The 22296-nt window shown below is 44.2% G+C and overlaps 1 protein-coding gene across 14 annotated transcripts in view; it reads left to right on the forward strand.

The window, feature by feature from the left end:
• Window positions 1–22296, forward strand: part of DROSHA (drosha ribonuclease III) — a 131200-nt gene that overhangs the window by 14365 nt on the left and 94539 nt on the right. For 7 of the 14 annotated variants that reach the window (XM_055245508.2, XM_055245511.2, XM_063619895.1 and 4 more), the window contains 5 exons: window positions 2473–2583; window positions 2818–3049; window positions 6842–6983; window positions 9223–9377; window positions 13378–13458. In XM_055245508.2, the coding sequence (XP_055101483.1) occupies window positions 2473–2583; window positions 2818–3049; window positions 6842–6983; window positions 9223–9377; window positions 13378–13458 (721 nt within the window). The remainder of the gene's footprint in view (window positions 1–2472; window positions 2584–2817; window positions 3050–6841; window positions 6984–9222; window positions 9378–13377; window positions 13459–22296) is intronic. The other 7 variants (XM_063619899.1, XM_063619896.1, XM_055245512.2 and 4 more) reach the window with 1 other exon arrangement.

Here is a 22296-nt window from a genome sequence, read left to right on the forward strand (position 1 = left end):
ACTGGGTTAGCCAGGATGGTCTCCATCTCCTGACTTTGTGATCTGCCCGCCTCGGCCTCCCAAAGTGCTGGGGTTACAGGCGTGAGCTACCGCGCCTGGCCTTCTTTTTTTTTTTAGTTTTTAAAAATGTAAAAAGAGATGGGGATGTCACTATGTTGCCCAGGTTGGTCTTGAACTACTGGCCTCAAATGATCCTCCTACCCCGGCCTCCCAAAGTGCTAGGATTACAGGCATGAGCCACCACGCCTGACCCTAAGTACTGGCTTTAGGACTTTATAATGACTCTTTAATTTTTCTTTGGGATAGAAGTTAGGATAATGAAGAAAAATAGTAATGCAAGGATACTTACTCTGGAAGTATTAAAGGTTCTGGAAATATATAATAATTTTAAAAATTTGATATGGGTTAAATATCAAAAATTTGAAACAACTACAGAGAGAGAATATATATTATGTACATCTAATAAATATGTAAAGTTACATGTGATAAAGAATATGTTTTTTTCAAATCAGAGGAGAAACTGGCAATTGGTGAACCATTTGGAGGAAAAATTGAGATTAGATTTCTGCCTTACACCTTGGAGAGAGAGAATTAAAAATTGTGTTAAAAGTAACTGATGAAAATATAAAATTTTTTTTAACCTTGGGATAGGAAATGGCTTCCAAGCATACTAAGGCAGGAAGCATAAAAAGATCTCTAGATTTGACTTTATAAAAGTTGTATGTAGCAACAAGCAAACAGATTTCAAAGCAAGAAACTGGAAACGGTTACAATGCATATGACAGAGGGAGGACAGTTATCTTAATGAAAACTGTTTCAACAAATTAAAGACTCTAATCATAATTTTAAAAATATTTGCATAGCCTATGACTATGTTCACAAAAGACGTAAGCATGAAACGTATTCATTTCAGTATCGATAAAATACTTCAAATTAAATTATATGAAAATACTTTTTCGTCAGAATGGCAAAGATTAAAAATAACCATAGTGACGGGATGTGTGGAAATGGGAACTCTTATGTGGTTTTGACGGTAGTCTAAATGAATACTACCTAACTAGAGAGAAGCCTTAAAAAGTATGCATTTGGGAAAGAATCTGACAAGTGTGCAAAGAACACTAATGTGTTCATGATAGCATTGTTTATGGTGGAAGAGAAGTAAATGTTAACCTAAATGACTATTATTAGTTTTGTTAAATTATGGTATATACATATAAAAGAATAATAATGTACCTATTAAAAATGCTCCAAATATATAATTATTGAAATAGGTGTTCCTGATTTACTACTGAATGAGAAGGTCAGGCTATAACATTAAAACATTTGTGAAATATAATGATTTTCTCTGAGTGGTGTTATGTGTGGTTTTTGTTTATGTTTGTGTTTTTTTTTTCCTACAGCGAACATACATTGACAGTAATTTTTCTGGTAACAAAACTAATGATGCATATTGTAATGTTTAAAAGTTATATAAATAATATGTATAATCTTTCTAATCCAAAGTGTACATACCTACACACACATATATACATACAGACTTTTCCTGTTAGAAAATTACAAGTTAGTGGTAGAGTTAATGAGAATACTTATTACTTTGATCTGGATGTAAACTTTCATGGATAGTAGTAACTTTGTTAGTGGAGCTGTGAAGGCTACCAGCTGATCTTACAAAGCAGTTTTTCTACTTAGCTGGATTCTCAAGGTCTCTGTGTTCTACCTAAATTTCTTGGGCTTAAATTAAAATCTACCCTATAGGTTTTGTTGTTATTGTTGTTGTTTTGAGACAGCATTTTGCTCTGTTGCCCAGGCTGGAGTGCGTGGTGTGATCATAGCTCACTGCAGCCTCAGCCTTCCAGGCTCACGTGATCCTCCCACCTCAGCCTCCTGAATAGCTGAGACTACAGGTGTGCGCCAACATGCCTGGCTAATTTTTGTACTTCTTGTAGAGACAGGGTTTCACCATGTTACCCAGGCTGGTCTGGAACCCCTGGGCTTAAGTGATCCTCCCGCCTCGGCCTTCCAAAGTGCTGGGATTACAGATGTGAGCCACCAGGCCCAGCTGACCCTATAGGTTTTTCCCTCCAAGTACATCCATAGGATGGGTCTTTGCAGATTTCAAGCCCCAGGAAGTCAAGGAGATGGAGTTGTTTTTTCATCCTTCTTTATTGACTGAGTTAATATTAATATTTGTGAGGACCAACATTAGGCAAAGTGTTGGTTCGCCAAGTAGTAATGCCCAAGACTGGGGTTCCAGAGACATCGTTAGGGATGACATAACTGGTTCACTCTTGGATTATTATTATAGTCCTCAGGCCAAATTTATGGCCATATTGAGACCCTGTTTTGTGAAGTCTTAAAGTCTTTTTTTCCTGGCAAAGACCGATGTGGAGGATTCAAAACTGGTATTCTCATTGCTGAAATTGTCCATATGTGGACATTTCCAAACATTTCGCAAATATCTTTTTCTTTTAGGAATTACGGTTTATCGGTTGTTCCTGAACCTGCTGGATGCACACCAGAATTACCTGGGGAGATTATTAAAAATACAGATTCTTGGGCCCCACCCCTGGAGATTATGAATCAGTAAGTAGATCTGGGGTGGGGCCTGGGAACTTGTATTTTTAAACAAGTAAACTTCAGGTGATTCTGATGCCACCAGACTGGTATTTGGGAATCACAGGTTTAACAAAAGTACACATGGTGATTTGGCATGGTATTCATATTTTAGGTGAAAAATGCACCAAATAGGTGAAATGGAATAGTTTTTACAATGGAAGAGTATTTTTAATAATTAACCTCCTTTGCCCTCTTTTGAAGTTGCTCCCCAAGTAGGGAGAAGAAGAGAGCTCGTTGGGAGGAAGAAAAAGACCGATGGAGTGACAACCAGAGTTCTGGCAAAGACAAGAACTATACCTCAATCAAGGAAAAAGAGCCCGAGGAGACCATGCCTGACAAGAATGAGGAGGAGGAAGAAGAACTTCTTAAGCCTGTGTGGATTCGCTGCACTCATTCAGAAAACTACTACTCCAGTGACCCAATGGATCAGGTGGTAGGTCCGAAGTAGCAGACAAGCTATAGACCAGGGTTTCTCGGCGTTGTCACTATTGGCCTTTAGGGCTGGATAACTCTTGATTGTGAGGACTGCCGTATGCATTGTAGGATGTTTAGCAGCATCTCTGGGCTCTACCTATTAGATGCCAGTAGTACCCCTCCCCAGTTGTGATTACCAAAAATGTCTTCAAATATTGCCAAATGTCCCCTGGGGGGAAAGATCACCCCCAGTTGCGAATCACTGTTACAGACAAAAGCCGTTTTAAAAAGCTAAAAGCCAAGAGTGCAGTAGGTTAATTAAAGTGTCTTTTTATAATGCATTTTTATTTATTTATTTTTGAGATAGGGTCTCACTCTGTCACCCAGGCGGTGACACCATCGTGGCTGACTGCAGCCTTGATCTTCCAGGCTCAAGTGATTCTCCCACTTCAGCCTCCTGAGTAGCTGGAACTACGGGGGCACGGGCCACCATGACTGGCTAATTTTTTTTAATTTTTTAGTAGAGACGAGGTCATACTCTGTTGCCCACTCTGGTCTCGAATTCCTGAGCTCAAGCAATCCTCCTGCCTTGGCCTCCCAAAGTGCTGGGATTACAGGTGTGAGCCACTGTGCCCAGCCTATTCTACATTTTTAATGATGCTGGTGGTCTCAATACTGGTGGTTTCATAAGCTTTCACGTGTAACTAGTTTATATAGTTTGTGGTGTGTATGTGTATATGTGTGTGTGTGTTTTTTCTCCAAAATGAAAAATAAGGAAGACTTTGAGTTTGTCTCTTCAAAGTGTATCCTTGACCAAAAGAGCACCAAGCCTACGAAGTTGCCCATGCATATTGGCTAGTTTTGCAGAAAGGGAGAGCCATTGTCACCCTTAATGGGCTGGAGGGAAGACTCCTAGAGCGCATGCTGCCAAGGCTGGGGCGCCTGTGGTGCTACAGCCAGCGTGCTCATTGCCATGGCAGACTCCACCACTATTTCTACATGCTCACTTCTCTTTTCTTTCTTCCATCTCCATTTTATTTTCTGTCACTGTCACATTTTTGCTGTCTCTTCCCCTCTTCCCCCTAGGCGTTATGCCTCCATCCTGTTAGGCATATTTGCCACAGAATAGGCATGTAGTAATGTTCATTGATTAAATGAATGAGTGGACATCTCATTCATTTAATCAATGAACTTTTGCAGATTTAGGGCATGAAAAGTTGCAGATGTTAGATTTAGTGCATGGGATTAGATAAGAGATAAGAGAGGTTGTGTTATTTGGAATTTTGTGAAAATCGCTTCTATTTGCACTTATATCTGTGGGGAATTTGAAAGGAGATTTCTGTGTTTTTGGAAACAAAGGATTTGAGAAGTCTTTCATAGTGGTGTGATATTTTATTTGATAAATTAGAGCAGGCGTTTAAGTCATAGTTGATGTGGTACAGGGAAGGGAAAGCTCACATACTGTGCACTTTCACGGTGCCTGAATGTTACTCAATGCTTCTCATGTTGTCTTACTTGACTGTGAAAACACCCCTGGCAAGAAGGTGGTTCTGTCAGTTAGAAATGCTGCTAGGAGTAATAACACCTGACTAAGTGGGACTTAAACAAGCTGGGTTTGTTCTTCTCATAATAAGGTACCTAGAGGGAGGCTGTGGCTGGTGTTCACTGAGTGGCTCAGTCATGGCAGGCCCTGCTGTCTTCCTGAGCATCTTCCACAGTTGCAGGATGATGCAGGACCAGCAGGCCTCAGGTCCTTACACACCCGTGTCCCCACATGCAGGATGCAGAGGGCATGTTGGGTGAGCATTCTTGTAGTGTCTTGCCCGAGCTCTCCTTTCATCCCTTGACTTCCCTTCCATCCCTTTACCAGAGCCATGTGACATGCTTACCCCAGGGATTTGTTTTTCCTTACTGCCATAACAGAGTTCCACAAACAGCATGGCTTGAAACCACACACATTTGTCATCTCACAGCTTGGGAGGTCAGAAGTCCAGCTTGGGTCTCACTGGCTCCATCAAGATGTCAGCAGGTCTGTGCTCCTTTATGGAGGCTCTGGAGAAAATCTGTTTTCTTGCTCATTCAGGTTGCTGGCAGAGTTCAGTTCCTTGTGTCTGGAGGACAGAGGACTGTGTGTTCTTGGTGGCTGTGAGCTGTGGGCACTTCTTTGTTCCTCCAGGCCATGTGCATTCGTTGACTTGTGGATCCCTTCCTCTGTCTTCAAAGCCAGCAATGGTGGTCGAGTCCTTCTCATGTTTTAAATATCTCTTGCCTCTTTTTCTGTTGTATCTCTGACCCCTGTTGGCAAAGGTTCCCTGATTTTAAGGATTCCTGTACTAAGATTGGGTCCACCCAGCTGCAAATCCTTTTTGCCATGTAAGTTAACATATATATTTAATTTCTGGGGATTAGGACATGGACATCTTTGAGAGGGGCTGGTGGCTCAGCCTACCTTCCCAGAGATCAGGAGTTCTCTTCTCCAAATCTTATAGAATCCTGCTTCTATTAGGAAGAAGGGAAGAATGGCTGCTATAGGTGTTATTATTCTTAAAACAATAAAGATGAAGGCACTGAAGTTCAGGGAGTTTAAACAGGCAGGGCTGGTTGTTTTTTATTACATCGTTATGAGTATAGTAAAACTCCAGTGTAGGAGGAAGACTGATAAACTCAAAAGGCTGACATTTGCCTTTGAGTTTTGTTGTCTGTGGTGCAGAGAAGGTGGTGAGAATGTCAAAGCTATGCCGGCATCGCCACTCCCAACAATGAGATGGGGCCTGAATTAACCCCTCTTCTGGGTACCAGATTTTATGATTTGCCTTAATTTTACATTTGACAGGTCTGGTTTTTACATTTTAAGGCTACTAAGTCAGAGTGTGGACATGTAAAGTGATTTTCAACCTGGAAATTGAGTGAGGAAAAGTGGAAAATTTCCTCTAGAAATCTGTTGCAGAGTCCTGTGTTTGTGGTATGTGTCTGTGTGTGTGTGGGAGAGAGTGTGTGCATGTTTATGTCCTTGTGTTTAAGGCATGAGTGTGTGTGTGTGTGTGAGTGTGTGTGTGTGTGTGAGAGAGAGAGAGGGGGTGGGGGGGATATATAGGATATTTCTTGTTGCTCGTTGGATTGATATAGGAGAAGATAGATTATCAGTGATTTTCAGTAGGAAGTGTACATTCCCTAGGAGGGTATTTGATGTCAGTTGTCATGATTCTCTGAGGGTCGTGATTTTTAAAAAAATGTCATTTTAAGAGGGTGTAGATGAACTGTTCTAATGTTTCTTTTCTTTTTTTTTTTTTTTTGAGATAAGGTCTTACTGTGTCACCCAGGCTAGAGTATAGTGGCACAGTCATAGCTCACTGCATCCTCCAACTCTTGGGCTCAAACAGTTCTCCTGCCTTAGCCTCCCAAGTAGCACAGGCACACACCACCTGGCTAATTTTTTTCTTTTTCATAGAGGTGGGGTCTTGCCATGTTGCCCACGCTGGTCTTGAACTCCTGGCCTCGAGCAGTCCTCCTGCCTCTGCCTCCCAAAGTGTGCTAGGATTGCAGGCGTGAGCAAGCACGCCTGGCCGGTTCTAATGTTTCTGAATGTTGGCAAGGCACATTTACCTGAGGACTGTGTCAGCGATAAGTGTGTGTTTGATTCAGAGTATGATTGCCAGTACTCGAGCATTTTGTTTTTAAATGTTTGTTAAATTGAGGGTTGAAAAATAGCATCTTGCTGTTAAAAATGTTTTGATTACCTGTGAGATCTTACATATCTTTGATATGATCGTTATTGATCTAGTTCCTAATATTAATCTTTTATTTTTAAAAGGGAGATTCTACAGTGGTTGGAACAAGTAGGCTTCGGGACTTATATGACAAATTTGAGGACGAGTTGGGGAGCAGGCAAGAAAAGGCCAAAGCTGCTCGGCCTCCGTGGGAACCTCCGAAGACGAAGCTTGATGAAGATTTAGGTGAGTCAGAGTCACTAACTAGCCTGAGACCCTTGCGATTATAGCTTCATTCCTAAATTTTGGGGAAATACCCTTTAGAGTCCCACACTGAGATTTCTTCTTTTTCATTTTATTTTTCTTAATTACAGTCAGTAAGATACATAGCAGTAGAACTTCCTTCTTTTTGATCCTATTTTTCCTTAGTTCATTTGGCAGAATACAGCGGCGATCTCGTTTGCAAGGCATGCCCCTTGGAGAGTTGTCCAGTCAGAAGAGTTCAGCATCTTTCCGAAAGCAGGAGCCCGTGCCCCCGCCTCTCATGAGGACAGTTGTCCTTCCTTGGCCCTCTCCTTTGCCAGGTGCACCTGGTTTGATGAGGGAAACGGTGACTATAGCCCAGCTCTGTTTGAAGGTTTCTCTCCACTTGTGTAGATAGTTTGCGTAGCTTTTTCATAAGGTGGTCTATTTTTTCATTATATGTTCTGAGGTTCCAAGTAGCTTGTAAAATCTTTGAGGATGGAAATTGCTTTTTATCACTTTGTATCCTTAGCCCCTAACAGAATGCCATGCACAGATGAGACATTCAGTGTGCATTTACCTACATGTTCTCTCTGGCTGTCATCTGCCCACCTCCATTACATCCCACACGCTGAGAGGTAGTTATCCATACTGGGCAAAGGCACCTGAGTCGGGAGCTGGATGGCCTGGGTTTGAATCCCTGCTCTACCACCTGCTTGATATGTGACCTTGGGCCAGAGGTTCATCTCCATCTTAGATTTTTCTCATTTGTAAAATAGGGATGACAGTAGCATCTATCTCATGCAGTACATGTAAATACAACTCCATGTTGGATTTTATTATGCTACTACTACGTTAATCTCTTATAGGATTAATTTATTTTAAAAATTAATTATTTTTCTTTTTGTAGAGATGGAATCTCACTATGTAGGATTAATCTAACTTCTAGGTCTTTTTTTTTTCTTCAAATTGTGGTAAAATACACATAATATGAAATTTACCATCTTAACCATTTTTAAGCATACAGTTCAATAGGGTTCAACATGACATTGTTTGCAACCAGTCTCCAGAACTGTTTTCCTTTTATAAACTGAAACTCTGGACCTGTTAAGGAATAACTCCCCAGACCCCAATTCCCCCATTCCCTTATTACTACTATGCTACCTTCTTTCTCTATGAATTTGACTCTTAGGTATCTCATATATGTGGAATCATGTAGTATTTGTCTTTTTGTAACTGGCTTATTTCAGTTAGCATAAGTCTGTGTCTGTTTTTATTCAGTCACTTTAAGGACTAACATCTTCTCTTGCTGTTATTGAGGGGAAAAAAATGTCAAGTCTTTGGTCTTGCATTCCCAGCCTTCACTGTGGCATTCCCAGCACTCCCAGCCCCTAACCTCCCAGTGTTTTTCTGTGTGGCCCACGCTCTAGCTAGTCCACTGTGTTCTTAGCTCCACGCTTTTGCCTACGATGCTCCCTCTTCATTCCTTTCTTCTTTTCTCCTCCTTATCATGCTTCTCCCATCCCGTTGCAGTGCCTGGGTCACATGTGCTCCTTCTTTGAAATTATCACCAGCCTTTCTGGATCCCAGTGAAACTGCCCTTTTATGGATCTTTACATAGCTTGAATGTTAAACTACATACTACTACTATGGTTTTTCATTTTATCTGACATTGCTCATCAAGTCTTACTTTCTCTCTAAAGATCTTTATTTTCTTTGCTTCCCCAACTAGATTATGACTTAGCATTATGGGCTATATTTTTTTTAATGGTGTTGCTTAGTAGAGTATTTGGTGTAGAGTAGGCCCTTAAGTATTTTCTAGAAGAATAAAGAACTCTTCTTACCTTTAGAGGTTTAGGTCATTTGGAAGTCTCCACAAAAACCAGTTTGTCGGCCAGGTGCGGTGGCTCACGCCTATAATCCTGGCACTTTAGGAGGCCGAGACGGGCGATTCACCTGAGGTCAGGAGTTCGAGACCAGCCTGGCCAACATGGCAAAATCCTGTCTTTACTAAAAATACAAAAATTAGCTGGGTGTGGTGGCAGGCGCCTGTAATCCCAGCTACTTGGGAGGCTAAGGCAGGAGAATCCCTTGGACTCGGGAGGCGGAGTTTGCAGTGAGCTGAGATTGCGCACTGCACTCCAGCCTGGGTGACAGAGCGAGACTCCATCTCAGAAAAAAAAAACAAAAAACAGTTTGTTAATTCCATCAATTTCTGTGTTTTTCTCCCAACCCCTGTTAGAGAGTTCCAGTGAATCCGAGTGTGAGTCTGATGAGGACAGCACCTGTTCTAGCAGCTCAGACTCTGAAGTTTTTGACGTTATTGCAGAAATCAAACGCAAAAAGGCCCACCCTGACCGACTTCATGATGAACTTTGGTACAACGATCCAGGCCAGGTGCGTGTTTTTATGCCCTTGCTATGAAGGTTGCAAACCCAGACATAACGGTTATTGCTCTGGGCTCAGAAGATGCATGTTGCCTAGTAGTGAAACTGAATTTTACTCTCAGGGTTGTGTCCTGAGACACAACCTGAAGGTTAGCTTCAGGTTAGTTCCAAAGCATAAGCACCAGAGCAGCTATCCCTTGAATCATTTTTGATGATGTTTGTAAATTCCGTGTTGGGGAGAGGAGTAATGGCCCTGCCTCATTAAACTTGGAGTAGATGGAAGGAGACACATGGTAGGATGAGGAGAGAGAACTTGGAGGTCTTTTTAGAAGTAGTTCACCTGGAAGTTATCTTGCTGCAATAGTAAATAAGTCCTATAAGATTTCTTTTTTTTTAGTTGGTAACAGTCACAAGTTCTCTTCCTTGTTAAACATGTTTGAGCTAATGACATAATAGGTGGACATAATTATTTTTATTTTTAATTACTGTCTTAATATGAAGTAAGACGTAATAAAATTAGCATTGTTAAAAAAGATTTGTGTCACACAGATACATAATACATACAAAAATTGTATCTTTAATGCATGTAAAGTTAAGAAGCATAAGGTATATCTATAAAAAGATAATTTAAAATTTGTATTTTGTGGGTAAATTTATAACATTCTATATTAATTAAAATGCTTTTCTCCTAGTTCTTGTTAGATGACAGCTATCCATCTTTTTTTTATAGAACGTCTGGCAGAAATGTATTTTGTGTGTTCCTTTTACTCTCTTGGAATTGAGCAGAAATGTTTGCAGAACTGCCAATGCATTTTAAAACTTGGTTTTCTTTTTAAACAGCTTTGTTGAGTTATAATTTACATAAGATACAATTGTACTTCAAATTTATAATCCAGCATTTTTTAGTATATTCATGGGGCTGCACAACTATCACTACAATTGAATTTTAGAACATTTTTGTCCCCCGTAAAATAAACTTCCTCCGTATGTGGGTTTTTTTTCTGTGTGTGTGTTTTTGTTTTTTTTGAGACCTGGTCTCACGCTGTTGCCCTGGCTGGAGTGCACTGGCGCTGTAACGGCTCACTGGAGCCTCGACTTCCCAGGCCAAAGCGATTCACCTGCTTCAGCCTCCCAAGTATCTAGGACTATAGGGGCGTCCCACTATGCCTGGATAGTTTTTTTTTTTTTTTTGAGACAGAGTTTCGCTCTTATTGCCTAGGCTTGAGTGCAATGGCGTGATCTTGGCTCACCGCAACCTCTGCCTCCCGGGTTCAAGTGATTCTCCTGCCTCAGCCTCCTGAGTAGCTGGGATTACAGGCATGCGCCACCATGCCTGGCCAATTTTGTATTTTTAGCAGAGATAGGGTTTTTCCATGTTGGTCAGGCTGGTCTCAAACTCCCGATCTCAGGTGATCCACCTGGCTCAGCCTTCCAAAGTGCTGGGATTACAGGCGTGAGCCACTGTGCCCGGCCTGCCTGGCTAGTTTTAAAAAATTATTTGTAGAGATTAGGTCTCCCTATGTTGCCCAGGCTGGTCTCAAGCTCCTAGGCTCAAGCAGTCCTCCTGCCTCAGCCTCCCAAAGTGTTGAGATTACAGGCGTGAGCCACTGCGCCTGACCCTCTAGTCTTTTTACTTGACTGTTGTTTCCTGTTTCGCGAGAAGCCTCTACATTGATTTCCGTGGATACCTGTTTCTATCAGAAATTCAACAGTGCTTTGTAAACAGTCTCTCTAATGCTGTTGAGTGTTACTGGTTTTGTGTCCTCTGTATAGTTGAGCCTTGTGAAGGGCTGAATATGTAGGATCCCAGACCTTGGTAAAAGGCAAGCATGTAGGATGTCTCCGCTTTCCTGGAGATCAGTGAGCACTAAGTTAATTTTTTATATTTTTCATCACAACAAGTCATGACTGGCGTTAAGAGTGTGTTATAACTTTATTTTTGTCTTTTTTTTTTTTTTTGAGACAGAGTCTCAAAAAAACTCCTGCTCTGTTGCCCAGGCTGGAGTTGGAGTGCAGTGGTGTGATCTCAGCTCACTGCAACTTCCACCTCCCAGGTTCAAGCGATTCTCCTGCCTTAGCCTCCCCAGTGGCTGTGACTACAGGCTTGCACCACCACGCCCAGCTAACTTTTGTATTTTTAGTAGAGATGAGGTTTCACCATGTTGGCTAGGCTGGTCTCGAACTCCTGACCTCTAGTGATCTGCCTGCCTCGGCCTCCCAAAGTGTTGGGATTACAGGCATGAGCTATTGCACCTGGCCTTAGGAGTGTGTTATAACTTTTTTTTTTTTTTTTTTGAGATGGAGTCTCACTCAGTCGCCCAGGCTGGAGTGCAGTGGCACAATCTCAGCTCGCTGCAACCTCTACATATCTGGTTCAAACAGTTCTCCCTGCCTCAGCCTCATGAGTAGCTGGGATTACAGGCGCCCGCCATCACGCCCAGTTAATTTTTGTATTTTTTAGTAGAGATGGGGTTTTGCCATGTTGGCCAGGCTGGTCTTGAACTCTTCACCTCAGGTGATCCGTCCGCCTTGGCCTCCCAAAGTGCTGGGATTACAGGCGTGTGCCACTACGCACAGCTGTGTTATAACTTTTGATGAAATCCTGTTACATCTCTTATTTGCCAGCTGTTACTTTAGATAATAACATAATATTTCTTTTCGGTAGCAATATTATTCCTCTGCTGTACCACCTGGATCTTTAGATTTCCCAAGAGGCTAAAGAAAGGTATAGCTTTTTACTTTAATACTTTTTTTTTCAAAAAGTCTTATTGACTTTTATATTTTAATTGGACATAATGAGTTATAAATCTCAATAACTTTAAATAAATATGTGTGTGTGTATATATGTATACGTATATTTTTTCTTTTAAGGCTAGTCAAGTGAAGAAGCAGTGGGAGTGGAGAAGGAGCGAAGAAATCTGTAACTGGCTGTGATCAATTACTTGTAAAAAACCATTACACTCTGACCAGCCTGTATTTTTAAATTATTACAAAAAACGGGAAATGGAACTCCACTTCTTCATTTTCCCTATCTGAGCTCTGGTCTTGTTTTTGATTCAGTATTACCATCTATACCAGAGGAACTCATGAACCTGGCTTGTGAGGCCCTTCAGATTTTGATCTTAGTTCTGCTTCTTTTGGTCTTCTGCCCCACATAAATGGTCCATTTTATTTAGATAGGTCTAGTGGACTCTCTGCCTTCTCCCCTTTTCTCATGCGTGCTGGTGCCTCTTGTGGAGCAGCCATTTTGTTTTCTTGTCCATCTCATCTGTTTGAAGCCCCAGCATTACCTACTTTCGAGTGATTTTTTTTTCTTTTAAATTATGAAGCACATCACATATATGTTGTTCTCCTGTCTAGAACAGATATTCACTGAGCACACGGACCCGGTGCTCTTTATCATCCCCATGCTTAGCACTGATCCGTTCCAGAGGTTTTGAAGAATTGCTTGCCTATGGAGCCTTGTGGGCGGAGTTCGTGGCACTGAAACAAATTCAGGGAAAGAGATGTAATCTAACCTGACCAGTGTGGCAAGTTTTTCTGGCTTTAGTAGCATTTTCTTCTCTCTGCTAGTGAGGTACCTTACAGTTTCTCTTTTCGAAACACTGAATCCGCAGGTCACCTTCAAAATACTCTATGTGTTCCTCCAGGATATAAAATTTGCTTTTGTGAAAGAGTCATTTTTCTTGAGATAAGAAATAGGGAAACAAAGTGTCCTGGGAATTGGTAGAAGAAGATGGGGGCAAACAGTGTGCTGACATTGGTATTTTCTGCGCGGCTGCACAAATAACTTGGGAATGCCGTGTTGTCACACGGTTTCCCTTTATCAGACAATATAGACAGTTTGCAGCTTTATTGGTTTTGGAACATCCGTTTAATCTTCTAACCGTGACAGCCTCTCAGAGCTTCAGTGCTCATGACATTAAAACCCACACATTTTCGGAGGCATCACTGTGCATGGTGTGGATTTTTCCCTCCAATAAAAACGAATTACATTGTGTTTCTGACAGATGAATGATGGACCACTCTGCAAATGCAGCGCAAAGGCAAGACGCACAGGAATTAGGCACAGCATTTATCCTGGAGAAGAGGTAACTGGTTTGGGTTATTATGTTTGTAAATGCCGAGAAGCCAGAAGTAGACAGATGTTGTTGCTGTTCTGTCCCCCATAAATGAAATAATACCATCAAAATTCTCTTCATATTCCCTAATAGTCTCTGTTACTGATAATTGCAGAGGAAAGCACTTGGGTTTTGGGGGCGGAGTGAGGAATGTTCTCAAGGAAACTTTAACAAAAGTTTTAGTAGTTTGATTATTTAAAATAGGCGTGGTGTATTTGATACGTGTTTCCCATTTTAAGTATTCTTCAGCTGTACATATTATAGTTTTATGTTCCATCATAAGTGGCTATGAGTGGCCCTGGAGCGACGCTCTTACTAAAGTGCTCTGAAGCGCATGTCTTCTCTCTCTGGTAGTCTGTCCTTTCTACCAAACTGAATATATATTGACTATTTTACCTGCGTCTCCGCCCTTGGTTTATCAGGGACCCTCTAAATAAGTGTAACTGAATAGGTAGAACACTTTTGCATTGTAGAGTCATATATAACTATCCCTTTCAATTATTGTCCCTCATTTGTTCCCTTTATCTTTTATTTTTGTAAGCTATTTTTATTAATCCCAGGATCCTCACTTTATAATTCAGCACATTATATTTAAACATAGTATACGTAAAACATTAATTTCTATTTAAAACTTGTTTGAGGGCTCAACAATAATGGGAATAAAGACTATGAGATGGTGCCTGATAATTTGAAATACTTGCATCACTTCTGCTCATTTGTCTTTGAAAGTTGGCAAGTGTAGCGAGGAATTTGTGGGACAAGGTGGCATCTTGTGAGCGTTTGTGCACATGCCTCAGGTTGGGAGCTCTGAGACGTTGATGAGGGATCAACACCTGTGACAGGAAAAGAGCAGAGGTGGGAACTATTCACCTGTGATGTGGGTCTGATCAGGCCTGGCTTGTCAGAATTTTTGTGTGTTGTGCTGGAATGGCTGTCATACCCCCATCTCTCTCAGTCCCCAAGGCAAAGTACCCCAGGAAGGGCACGACCTTGGGAGAGGGGGTTCTGCAGCTGTGGCTGACCCTGAAGGAGCCAATAGCTACAGGCTGTGTGCTGACTACACAGTGCACATTTGGACAGCAGGCCCTTCCTTGAAGGGAGACTAGATGGGCAGTGGTGCCAGCTAGGGACCTGTAGGCAGGAAAGGCAGGTGACAGTTTGGTCTCCTGGAGGAATGGTCCCATTTTGGGGGCTCAGCATGGGTCGTTGTATCTGGCTAGTTGGATATTTGGCAGCGGAAGTTAGCTTAATTATATAGCTTAGGCTTGATAAGCGGGGTCCGTGCTATTGGGCTCATGTGAAGCCTCCTCTCTGCTACTGTGGTCACTTCATTCATGTGCCCCTCCTGTCGCTCTGGGGTGGCTAAGGACAGAAGGTGGCTGACACCAAGTGCCCCAGTCATTTTGTCTGCTTGGTACCTCTTGCATGGTGGTGCTGTCTGACGGACCTCCATGTGTGAGATAGAGCTCGTCATGCTCCCTTCCATTTGTCCACCTTCAAGTCTCTACCCCAAGACCTTCTCATCCATCATCTTCCAATCTTTCTTCTTCTAGGCCCCTGACAGCCAGCATGGCCACTCGCTTCTGCCCAGGAGTCCATCTGTATTCTAACTTCAGGCCACTTCTCTTTCCACACAAAGTGGATGACCCAATACACTGCCTGAAACTCCACCCCCTGGGAGAGATTTCCCCACAGCGCTGTCTCTCAGAGCCATCCCAGAGTGAGGCTGTAGTGCCGTCTGTTTTCAGCTCACCCACTCTTGCCAACTGACCCATTTGTAAACCAAGCTTGGGCTTTTTCCTCTGCTTTCATCCATACATCCTTAGTCATCAGCTGAGGGAGGGGAGCTGGTGCAACAGTGGTGGAACTGTGGGGATCCGGGCCACCTGCCCAGGCAGCTTGTTTGTGCTCCTGGCTCCTGGGTATGCTTGACTCTGGCAGTACCACTCCTGCCTTATGACGGATTGTTGCTGATGCTGTATTGCCTGGTGGGACTGACAGAATTTACCCTATGATGGGTGGTTCTGGCCACATGTGTATCTGGTGTGTATCTGGTATCTCTTGGCCAGGCCTTATATATCTATCAGGGCCCAGTAGCACATCTGGAGTATTTTTTCAAAGGCACATAATTCTTCACTATAAATGGCAGGTCTTGCTCCAGAACGTCAGGGACCAGCATTGTGATTCTCCCAATGTGGCCTGCCACAGATTCCTTTTGGCATCTTTTCCCACCAACACTGTAGGATCTGCCAAAACATACGGCCCCAGCAGCAGGGCTGCTTGTACTCTAGCCTGGAACAGCTGAGGCCATTTCTCACATGGGCTGTCCTCAGTGCGGGCAGCTGTTGATGCCGTTTGCGCCACTCTGTAAGCGGGTTGGAGCAGTGTTTCTAAATGTGCATTCTCTTGCCTCCTGAGCCTGAAAAGGCCCACTAGGTGTTGTGCTTTCTTCACTGTAGGAGGTGGAAGATATAATAATTGTCTTTTACTTTGGAGGAGATGTCTTGGCATTCCCCAGACCACTGGACTCCTAAAAACTGTGGCTGCAGCAGGCCCCTGAATCTTTGTAGGGTTTATCTCACATCCACTGTGGTGCATGCATCTTACTGAGGTCTCTAGCCTGATCATAATCATGTCAGAGGTGTAATGGAGCAGTGTGAGGTTCTGCAGCATGCCCCGACCATCAGGAGCTCTTCGGTATTATGAGTGACACAGCCCTGGGGCAAAACTATAAATGTCTGTGAACCATTCTGATCCTCATTTCTGATTGGGATAGAAAATAACCCATTCACCAAATCATTTGCCATATACTTTATATCTGCTCCAGCTAAACTGCAACACCTGGCCTGGCAGCTACAATCAGAGCTCCTGCTTGGTTGAGTTTGTGGTAGTTTGCAGTCATCCTTCAGGATCTTCAGGGGCCAGACAGGTGAATTAATCGGAGATAGGACCGGTACCATCTCCCCTATATCCTTCAGATCCTTAAGGGTGGCACTGACCTCTTCCATCCCCACAGTGCAATATTGGTTTTGATGCCTGGGTTGACGGGGGTGGTGGTAATTTCGTTTCTGCTTGGCTTTCCCATTAGGATAGCTCTTATTCCACATGTCAAGGACCCAGTGTCGAGTAGCACATTGGGTCTGCCAAGAATGTCAATTCTAGTGGTACATTCAAGGACCAGGGAAAGGGCCACTGGGTAGATCTGTGATTCAGTAGACCCACTGTAAGTCAGAACTTGACCAAGATCCATTTATTACCTTGGCCTCATATGCTCTACTCTAACTGGGGCACCACAGTGATGTATCCAGTCTCCAAGTATCAACGATGATTCAGATACTGCATCTAACATGGCTTGAATTGTCTGTTATTCCTCTTTTCCCCGTGTACAGCTCCCCAGGTAAATGGCCATAAGCCCGTTTGGGGAATGACAGGGTTATTATTTTGTTACAGGATCCTTCCTTCTGGGATCTGGCCACCTCGTCAGTCAGTGGATTTCAGTCCAAAAAACGTGATCACGTCTGGAACTGGGCAAGGAATAGTGTGACTATTTATTGGAATGACCTGCCTTCAGTCTCTTGGTTATCCATTCTTGGTTTCTTGTGTTTGTACAAACTAAGTAGTACTCTTATTGGTTACCCACTTATTTTGTACCCAAGGATACCATGTTCTATTAACTATCTCCATGACTCTTTGTGGGTCAGACCCCCTTGGCTGCCACTTTGGCATGGTTTCCAGCACTTAGTCCTATCACCTGGCATCTCTTGTTTCAGGATTCTGTCATCCTTATTACTGCTGGTGAGCTCTGCTCTCTGACCACTTTTGTGGTCAGCCCTGGCCTGCAGAGGAGGCTACCACTGATCTTCCTGATGATGTTTGTGCTCCTGTTACCTGCACATTCGTTTTGGTGTGTCCTCTGGGGCTTCCCATGCAACACGATTATTTGGCATATTTTCCAGCCGTAGATACTTTATCCATTCTTCCTTGAGTCCTTGAATTCCTTCCTCCACTGTCTACCACGGCAATTCTGGTATTTCAGCTTTGCTCAGCATGGGCCGTTGCTTCTTCATGCTTTTAGGAGCCATGCTAGTAGGGAGTTCTCAACATACCCTGGTGTTGTTGTATCCTGAGTGCCCCCAAGTCAATCTACTCTTCTCTAAACAATTTTATGTTCTGGCCCTGTTGATCAAGCGCTCTCAGCATCAGGTCCTCTGCAGACTTCTCTGGCTGTTGCCACATGCTAGTTAGTTCCTGCAATTCTTTTGAAATATAATCTGTTTCCTTCTAGCACCTCACCAGTTGGGGCCCTGAAATGACCCCAATTGTAGGTGTTGTCCAGGAGGGGAGACTGGTTGAGGGGTGCGTGAGGGGGGATAGTGTTGCCCTGCGAGTTCTTCCATTATCTTCTGGCACAAGTGAGTGGTTGCTCTTAATTGGGAGGGATGTGCCATCTCTGCAGTCAGATGATATAGAGGAACCTGGGGAGTCAAAACCTTAATGTCCCCATTTCAGGTTTCCTGGGCCCTGACTGTGGCTAATTGTCTTTGAGGCTTGGCCACTCTCACAGGTAAGCCTTAGGCTTGGTCCTGCCTTTCTGTGACCTCCCACTGTAGGTAGTGAGAGTTTCTTCTGGCTTTCACATCTGGTTTCTAATTGTCTTTTCTCCTCCTCTGCTGTTATACTTCTATAGTGCAGTGGTTCTCTAAGTTAAGGCTCCCAGCTGAGACTCATACAAGCTTCACCTGGGAACTTGTTAGAAAGGCAGATTCTCAGCCCATCCCAGCCACTGAATCAGAAACCGGGAGTGGGGAACAAGCAGTCTGAGATTTAACCAGCCCTCCAGGTGATTTCTGGGTAGACTAAGGTTTGGGGACTGTGGTAGAGCATCACTGGTGCTTAGCGACAGTCCTCCATCCCTGAAGGATCATAGCCATTGTTCGTGTAGCTACCATTTTCTCCACAGTCTTAAACACCTGGGTGTTTGGCCTGCTTCCAGTGTACAGCTTCTAATTCACCATCTTTAAAGTTTAGTTGCCCTGCCATCTGGTGCCAAGGGGCTGTCTGTGTTCCACTTACCACCAGTGATGGCGTCTTCATTGCTTGTTGGGAGGTGATTGAGCTCCAAAACACCATCTTATTTGCTGTTTTCTTGGGTCACTCCTAGTACCAACAGCCTCATCTTGGGTTCTCTAGAAGCGGATGCCAAGATGGAGTTTTGGGTGCATGGTGTTTATTAGGAATCAACACCTGTGAAAGGAAGAGGGTGGAAGCAGGATTGGACAGAAGGATTGGCTGAACTGTGAGTGAGGCCCATCAAAGCTGCATTCAGCCTGGGGGTGATCTGTGGAATGCATATTGCCCATTTGAGCTAGGCTGAAATGGCTGGGCCTTTATACCTCTGCCTTGCTCAGGACCTGATGTGGGCCATGCCTGAGGTCAGAGGAGGGAGATCTGCAGTGGAGAGAGATCCTGAAGGAGCTTATAGCTGGAAGCTCCCTGCTGTCTGTGCCCTCCACAGCCAGGCAGCAAGTCCCTCCTTGAACGTGGGTCTGTGTGCACAGCACCATGTCTATCACAGGTGCACCCAGTGATGCCATCACAACTGATGCTGTCACAGCACACTTCTTTTGCTGCCTTTGTTCGCCTTTTCCCGTCTTTTTTTTTTTTTTTTTTTTTGACATGGAGTTTTGTTCTTGTTGCCCAGGCTGGAGTGAAATGGTGTGGTCTCGGCTCACTGCAACCTCCACCTCCCGGGTTCAAGTGATTCTCCTGCCTCAGCTTCCCAAGTAGCTGGGACTGCAGGCATGCGTCACCACGCCTGGCTAATTTTGTATTTTTAGTAGAGACGGGGTTTCTCCATGTTGGTCAGGCTGGTCTTGAACTCCCGACCTCAGGCGATCTGCCCACCTTGGCCTCCCAAAGTGCTGGGATTACAGGCATGAGCCACCGTGCCTGGCCAGCCTTTTCCCATCTTAAGATCCATGCATATTCTGTTCCACCACCTCTCATGCTTTCTTCATTTCTGACCTTTTTGATTTTTACTCAGCATATTTATTCCTTCTAGCTTTTTAAATTTCCTATTAACAATTACTGCTGTTAGTTCTCAGATTAATTTCCCCACTTTTTTTTTTTCAGTTTATTCATAAGTATAACCAAAGGTCAGTTATTGTGTTATTTTACAAGTAAAAGGAAGATGGTCATAGGATTCTAGATCTAGAAAGATCCTTAAATCTTGTAGTCTGAACCCCTTCTGGAGTATACTGTAAGTGGCATATTGTGGCTGTAAGATTAAGGGTAGCCATACCTTCATTCAGGTGTCTCACAGGGATGATACTCCATGTCAGCAGTGTTGTCCGTGTCAGCCTGTGTCAGCAGTCTACAACCTAGCCTGGAGATTTCCAGGAGACAAGGCCACCTAGGCACAGATGCAGCTTTCATAAGTCTTAAAACAAAGTTTCCCCTTACAAGAATACTTTAAACTCCTTTTAGAAAAGAGACACCTGGTAACTGACCTGGACTGAATACAGGTATAAGCAAAGGAAAAGGATCCTCCAAACTTGAGAATGGTCTCTGGATGAAGACCCTCCTGGTGACTTGGTCATCTAACTCCCTGGCTATATCTGGCCTGCGTCTGCTGTCGGTCATGTAAGAGAATAAGCAGAATAAACTGCTTGAGCATCGGTTGATGACTAAGACTTATCTTTGAGGAGAATCAGATGGAAAGGGAGGAGTCCCTCCTGAAAGAGCTGGTTAGTTAGGTCCACTCAAAACACGCCAGCCACCAACATGACAGCTGGGGATGGTGATGGGATTTGCATAAGCAGGTGAGTAATGGCACTCATTTCTATGAGAGAATCATGACAGAGTGAATGGGAGCTATCTCTGATCCAGCTATTGGGTGAGCCCTATGGACTGTTCCACAGTGGGTCTGGCAGTTTTTATTCTGCTTTCTGGCCAATTGCTACCTTCTGTGTGCACTTTGTACCTCTGCTATGGAAATTGCCACCAGGCACCTGCCAAAATTATTCTTAAGATCCTTCCAGGCCCATAGGCTCCCAAGTGGAGGAGGACTGTCTGGATGTCAGGGATGCCCTTGGCTTCAAGAGCTGACTGCCGGCTGGTGTGTCTCCAGCCCTTGCTGTGCCAGAGGAGCATCTCGGCCTGAAGGATCCTGGGATTGTGACACCATAGGCCAGGAAGTCTTAGGTCAGGTTTATCTGCAGAAAGCCTCTCTGTTGTCGTCTGCCAGTGGGGGAATTAGAAGATGATCCCCTGCAAGTCTGTACAATCACTGAAGGGCACATTATCCCCTCTGCACTCCTGATGGGACTGCGCAGCTTCTCCAGGGATGTGTTCCACCCTCAGATGCCTGCTGGGTGCCACGTACCCCAGTCACATGGGCTCAGTTCAGAGTCGCATCATTTGGCCTGGCTGATCCATAGGCCTTCAAGCTGTGGAATGATGATCCCGAGTGCGCGGGGTTACCATTGGTTGCACTGCAGGCATTACCAGTCACCACCTGGGTCATGGTTAGGACAGTGGCTGTCACCTCCACAACTTGCTCAGATGAGGAGGCATGCCCCAGACACCGTGGAAGTCTGCAAAGAGGTTCACCCTTTGACAAGGTCAGAAATTTAGAGCCTCCTCAAAGACCTGATGAAGGGACTCAGTGAGAAAGTTGTCACTGGCTGTACTGTGTGTATCACACAGGAAGTGAACTGTAACTCACAGACTCAAAAATATAACAGTTGGTAGCTATCTCCAAAGATGGTAAGATCTCTCATGACTTCAACACCCAGTCAAGGTTATCCAGGAAGCACAACTTGATGGGGCTGTGGGCGTAGAGTGGGCAGCCATAAGCTGTCCCTGTCCTCTGCTGCAGTGGCTGTTTATGGCTTGGAGAATAGCACACCTCAGCATGAACATCCCCATCAAGGGCTGAAAGTAGCTGGTGTAAAGTTCAGGAAGGAACATTTAAGCATGTTTCAGTGGGTTTATGCAGCTGCCACCTCCATGGGACTGGGGCACCGCTGGGAGAGCCCTGTATAGGCCACCTTGCAGCCAGATGTTTATGGTTTTCTTTTTGTTTTTGTTTTGAGACAAGGTCTCCTTCTGTTACCCAGGCTGGAGTGCAGTTGTGCAATCTTGGCTCACTGCAACTTCTGCCTCCTGGGCTCAAGTGATCTCCTGCCTCAACCTCCTGAGTAGCTGGGACCACAGGCATGCACCACCACACCAGGCTAATTTTTGTAAAGACAGGGTTTTGCCTTGTTGCCCAGGCTGGTCTTGAACTCCTGGGCTTAAGCAATCCTCCCACCTTGGCCTCCTAAAGTGCTATGATTACAGGCATGAACCACTGTGCCTGGCCCTACTTTACAGTTGTTTTTAAGGTGAGCCCCATCATAGGCCAAACGAGCTCTCTTGGTCTCCGAAGTTAATCAGGCTCTGTGGCCCCTTGCCATGCTGGAAAATGCCAAGACACAACCACCTAACTAAGTGTTTCCAGCTGCAGCTCACACCTCTCCCAGCCCCAACTTCACACCTTGTAGCCAGAGGTCTGACACCTGGCATCGCTCTCCTTGGCCTCCCCAGGCCCATCACCCACAGGACGAGACCCTGTCCAGCTGTCTGCAACAAAGGCAGAGCTACTTCTACTGGCAGCTGCAATAAAGGGGACTCCCAAATGGGCCCATCTCCGGCAAGCCTCATGAGTTCCTTCAGACCCTCCTTACAACTGACGTGGCCTGCTCACAAACCGACCCAGATGGAAGAACACCAAGTCTTCATCAAGGCCCCCCATGTGTACTAGCA

This window comes from Symphalangus syndactylus, chromosome 16, assembly GCF_028878055.3.
Source record: "Symphalangus syndactylus isolate Jambi chromosome 16, NHGRI_mSymSyn1-v2.1_pri, whole genome shotgun sequence".
Classification (NCBI taxonomy): domain Eukaryota; kingdom Metazoa; phylum Chordata; class Mammalia; order Primates; family Hylobatidae; genus Symphalangus; species Symphalangus syndactylus.